Genomic DNA, 4,765 nt, shown 5'->3' with positions numbered 1-4,765 from the left:
TTAATAACCCTACATAACGTTATTATTGTGCAATTGAAGAGAAGTGTTGAGGAAGAGCTCTTGGACCACAGCCAGAGTGCACGGGTGGGCAATGCATGAAACCCTGATTGGGATTCAGTGAAAGCCTCAGGACCCCTAGAGGATTCAATCGAATCCCAGGCTGCTGTACTTTTTTTTTTACCATGTCATGGCGTAGTGGTCTAGGGCGTGTGTTTGGGAGTACCTAGTGTGCGGGTTCGAATCCTCCTGATGGCTCGTGCTGATTTTCTCACTGATTCATCACGTTAATGTGATTTCATTGTGCATACGGTAATTGGTCACTATGGACGCTATAGAGGACACTATAGCTTATTAGTTACTATTGTTCAAGCGAGAATGCTGTTTGGTTAAGGTTCAAGAGCTCTCCGAAGGCTCTGATTCGTCACTAAAATTTATACGAGGGCGCTGATTGGTCACTAGTTAAAACAAGGGCGCTCATTGGTCACTAGAGTTCACGGGAGGGCACAGATTGTTCACTAGAGATGTCACAAGAGGGCGCTGATTGGTCGCTAGAGGTCACACGAGGGTGCTGATTGGTCACTAGAGAGGTCACACGAGGAATCTAATTGGTCACTAGAGTTCACACGAAGGCGCTCATTGGTCACTAGAGATCATACGAAGGCGCTGATTGGTGGGTGTAAAGCAGTGTTTTTCTGGAGGTCGATGAGTCGCCTTCGCTTACTAGGCCAAGCAAAATCTGGAGGAAGAAAAAGACAAATTAGTCACGTGATGTTAAGAGGATATTAGTCACGTGATGTTGTCATGAGGTCATTAGTCACGTGATGTTGTCATGGGGTCATTAGTCACGTGATGTCATGGGGTCATTAGTCACGTGATGTCATGGGGTCATTAGTCACGTGATGTGAGAGAATATTAGTCACGTGATGTTGTCATGGGGGTCATTAGCCACGTGATGTGAGAGGTCATTAGTCACGTGATGTCATGGGGTCATTAGCCACGTGATGTGAGAGGTCATTAGTCACGTGATGTTGTCATGGGGTCATTAGTCACGTGATGTGAGAGATCATTAGTCACGTGGTGTTGTCATGGGGTCATTAGTCACGTGATGTGAGAGATCATTAGTCACGTGATGTTGTCATGGGGTCATTAGTCACGTGATGTGAGAGGTCATTAGTCACGTGATGTTGTCATGGGGTCATTAGTCACGTGATGTGAGAGATCATTAGTCACGTGGTGTTGTCATGGGGTCATTAGTCACGTGATGTGAGAGATCATTAGTCACGTGATGTTGTCATGGGGTCATTAGTCACGTGATGTGAGAGATCATTAGTCACGTGATGTTGTCAGAGGACATTTGCCACGTGAACGGACATATTCACGTAAAGACAATTAAATGTCAGCAAACGAGGGAATAACATTGCAAGAATTACGAAGAAATTGAAAGACGTCAAAACCCAAAAAAGTACATATTAAAACAAAATCTTAAACTTAGTGAATGATTGGTAATATATAACACTATATGTGACAATAACATAAACATTCAGTGTTTACTGACCTGTGATGCAAGTTTGTCGCAGTTGTACCTCGCTCAGGGTGGGGGCCACGCTGCCAGACGTACGTGCCAAGGAATCTGTTGAGGCGTCGCTCGTAGACACACACTTGGAGACTTTTGGCGCAGTTGTTGATGTATCAGACTTAGACGTAGATGTGTCAGACTCAGGCGTAGATTTGGTAGAATTAGAATTAGATTTCTCGTTATTAAACGTAGAAATATCGCTGCCACGGGCTGTGAAGGAGTTGTCGTACTGTCTTATCGAAGCTGCAGTGTTGCCAGGCGTAGATTTCGTAACCCTAAAGGTTGGGACATCTCTGAGAGCTCCAGCATCACTCTGGGAGTCGTCGGCGCTTCTGTGAGAGGTACAGCAAGTGCAGCTGCACAACGGTCTCTTGCCAGTTAATATTCCACTAGGAACTCTGGGCTGTTTAGCGGGGTGACGCGTCGTAGTGTGAAGGTCAGGCGAGGTCACACGCTGCCACTGGTAGTGACCTCCGCTGACTGGCACCTCCCGTATTGGGTCAAAGTTCCATTTCTTCGTGAATTCTTCCGCCGAGATGGTCAGCAACGATTGGGCTATTTCTATGTTATGTTTAGGAGGGTTGGGGCCGAGGAGCAGCGCTCTCCTCACGGGTCCTCCACGCTTGAGGAATAGTCTCGTCCTCTCTCGGCCGGGTGTCAGGGGCTGTAAGACAACCATTTTCGCTTTGAGATGGTACTGAGACACGTCTGAACGTCACGGGAGCTGGGGCCAAACTGATGCAATTATAGCACAGAACCCACAGAGGCCGAGGGAAGGTCGGCCCCGAGGTCCTCATTGGTCCAGCCGCCCGGACTTACCTGTGCTAAACGTCAACTGTCGAATTTTACCCTCTACATGTGCCTATTTAAAAGCTGCAATTAATTTATACACTGATTGTAATTGTATTATCTATTATATATTTTTCAAAATAGCTAGGTTAAATCCAAAGATATATTAAACTAGTTTAAATATATATCATATCTATATGCGTTCCAGCAACTTTTGCAATCTTAAGTGGGCGTCGATAACTGACGTCACCGGCAAGCAGTCACCTCATTGGTCAGAAATCTCAGCAGCTCACGGGATTGGTCGATGAGATGCAGACTTCGTTATTAATGCACATTCTTATGTATCAGTACCTACCTATAAGAGTATATGGGAAGCAAGCTGCAGCTCCTGGGCCCCTACCTTCTAGATGTTAGTGTTGATCCTCTCCTCTCTTGCGCACTTCACTTTATCATTGGCATTCCAGATATTGAATTATTTTTCCAAGTCATTTGTATATAACATTTACTAATGTTGTCTTAGTATCAGTCTCTTAGAAAGGATATTACAATTTCACTATCTACTGTCAGTATTTTGTACGTTGTGATCATATCACCTCTTGTCTTTATACATTTATGTATATTTATTTCTACATGATACAAAGATTGTATCAAGTTTGTCTTAACATAGTTACATTTAAAGTTGTGTATTTCTTTGATTCCATCATTTCTTCACTTACACACCATCAACCTCTGCAGGGATATTAAGGCCCATTAACATTTTAAAGAGTTATTAAGGCCTATCATCTTATGGAGGGTTAAAAGGGCTATATATATATATATATATATATATATATATATATATATATATATATATATATATATATATATATATATATATATATATATATATATATATATATATATATATAGGGATACGGCCTCTATGTACTCCTCTGTAACACTACGCATAATATAACTTTATTCACTATATATATATATATATATATATATATATATATATATATATATATATATATATATATATATATATATATATGTATATATATATATCGATTACTCAATGGGCCAAGTAGGTTATAACCATAAAAGAGCTCACAAGCACTTTTTATTCTTTCCTATATTTATCAGTATAGGGATACGGCCTCTATGTACTCCTCTGTAACACTACGCATAATATAACTTTATTCACTAATCATCACATATTATTATTATGATATGAGCTGACTACATGTATGGGTTTAGCGTCTAAATAGCCGCACTGTTCAAAGGGGCGGGGGCCATTTACCTGTTTCGGTCTGGGGCCCAGAAGTAGTTAGGTCGGGCGCTGCTCCCTCTCCCTGAACACAGCTGCGACAGGAGAGGCAGGTAAGAGGAGAGGAAGAGTGGCGTCTTGGGAGAGTGGCGCCGTGGGAGAGGAAGGATGGGAGGGAGGAAGGATGGGAGGGAGGATGGTGGGAGGGAGAGAGAGTAGGGGAAAGATGGGTATTTGAAATTAGTAGAGAAAATCTGTCTAAAAAAAACACACACGCTAACTTATATGAAGTCTGAACCTAGAAACTGATCTCAGTATTACTTTTTCATTAAGAATGCACTTTATAAAATACTAAATATATATAACTATCGTATTAGGTACAGGATGCATCAGGAGCCAACTGTGTACCAGAGCCTTCATATGTTCAGTCGATTCATCGTATCCGTTTGTTGAGTGACTTCCAACTTCGAGTCACTCTAGGAATGATGTTCTTGAGAACAGCACAGCCGGTATGAGGCTACTAGTTCTCTCCTTGCTGTTCTTCCGATCTTCCTTCCCGTAGCCTCAGGTACACCCTGGAGACGTGAACAGGTAAGACCAAGGCTGACAGTTGCCGTGGGAGGACGGTGTGACCCTGGAGGGTGGAGGTAGGGTGAGTGCCGCTCTCATCCCCAGGTATGTATACAAGCTTCCCCGACTAACTCCGGAAGAAATAAATCTTTACCACTCCTTAACTACCTAAAATTCCTTATCCCTCTCTTGAAGATGCTCCATAAAGTATAAGAGTCGTCACCAGTCTCTCTACTTATACTCATCACTTGAGTACACTTAAATAGGAAAGCAGGATCGTATTTTTTTTAACATTGCTCTTTTATTTATGATTTTTAGTGTATAATTTTAAACATATACAAAGTTGACTTGCTCCCCTGATTACTTACGTGTGCTTACTGATGACTCGCAGTGGTTGTAGATTATTAACAAAAAAAATGCTCTAACTTTATGGGAGACTATTTTGTCATGGAGCTCAGTATTATCTGCAATTGGAGCCCACTCTATTTACCTCCTGTCTGTCTACTCTGATGTAGGTGGCTCACCTAACCACTTGCTCTGAACAGTAGAGCAACAGTCTCGCTTCTTGCAGGTTGCCG

The 4,765-nt window shown here is 42.2% G+C and overlaps 1 protein-coding gene across 1 annotated transcript; it reads right to left on the bottom strand.

Annotated features, from left to right (window-relative positions):
* Positions 1-612: 612 nt before the first annotated feature.
* Positions 613-2,331, bottom strand: LOC138365817 (uncharacterized). Its single transcript, XM_069326320.1, has 2 exons — positions 1,556-2,331; positions 613-736 (listed from the first exon to the last, which is right to left on the bottom strand). Exons 1-2 carry the CDS (start codon positions 2,253-2,255, stop codon positions 651-653), a joined length of 786 nt encoding a protein of 261 aa, XP_069182421.1. The 5' UTR covers positions 2,256-2,331; the 3' UTR covers positions 613-650.
* Between the last annotated feature and the right edge of the window lie 2,434 nt (positions 2,332-4,765).

The sequence above is a fragment of the Procambarus clarkii genome, chromosome 18, assembly GCF_040958095.1.
Source record: "Procambarus clarkii isolate CNS0578487 chromosome 18, FALCON_Pclarkii_2.0, whole genome shotgun sequence".
NCBI lineage: Eukaryota > Metazoa > Arthropoda > Malacostraca > Decapoda > Cambaridae > Procambarus > Procambarus clarkii.
This window is presented reverse-complemented; position numbering and strand designations above follow the sequence as displayed.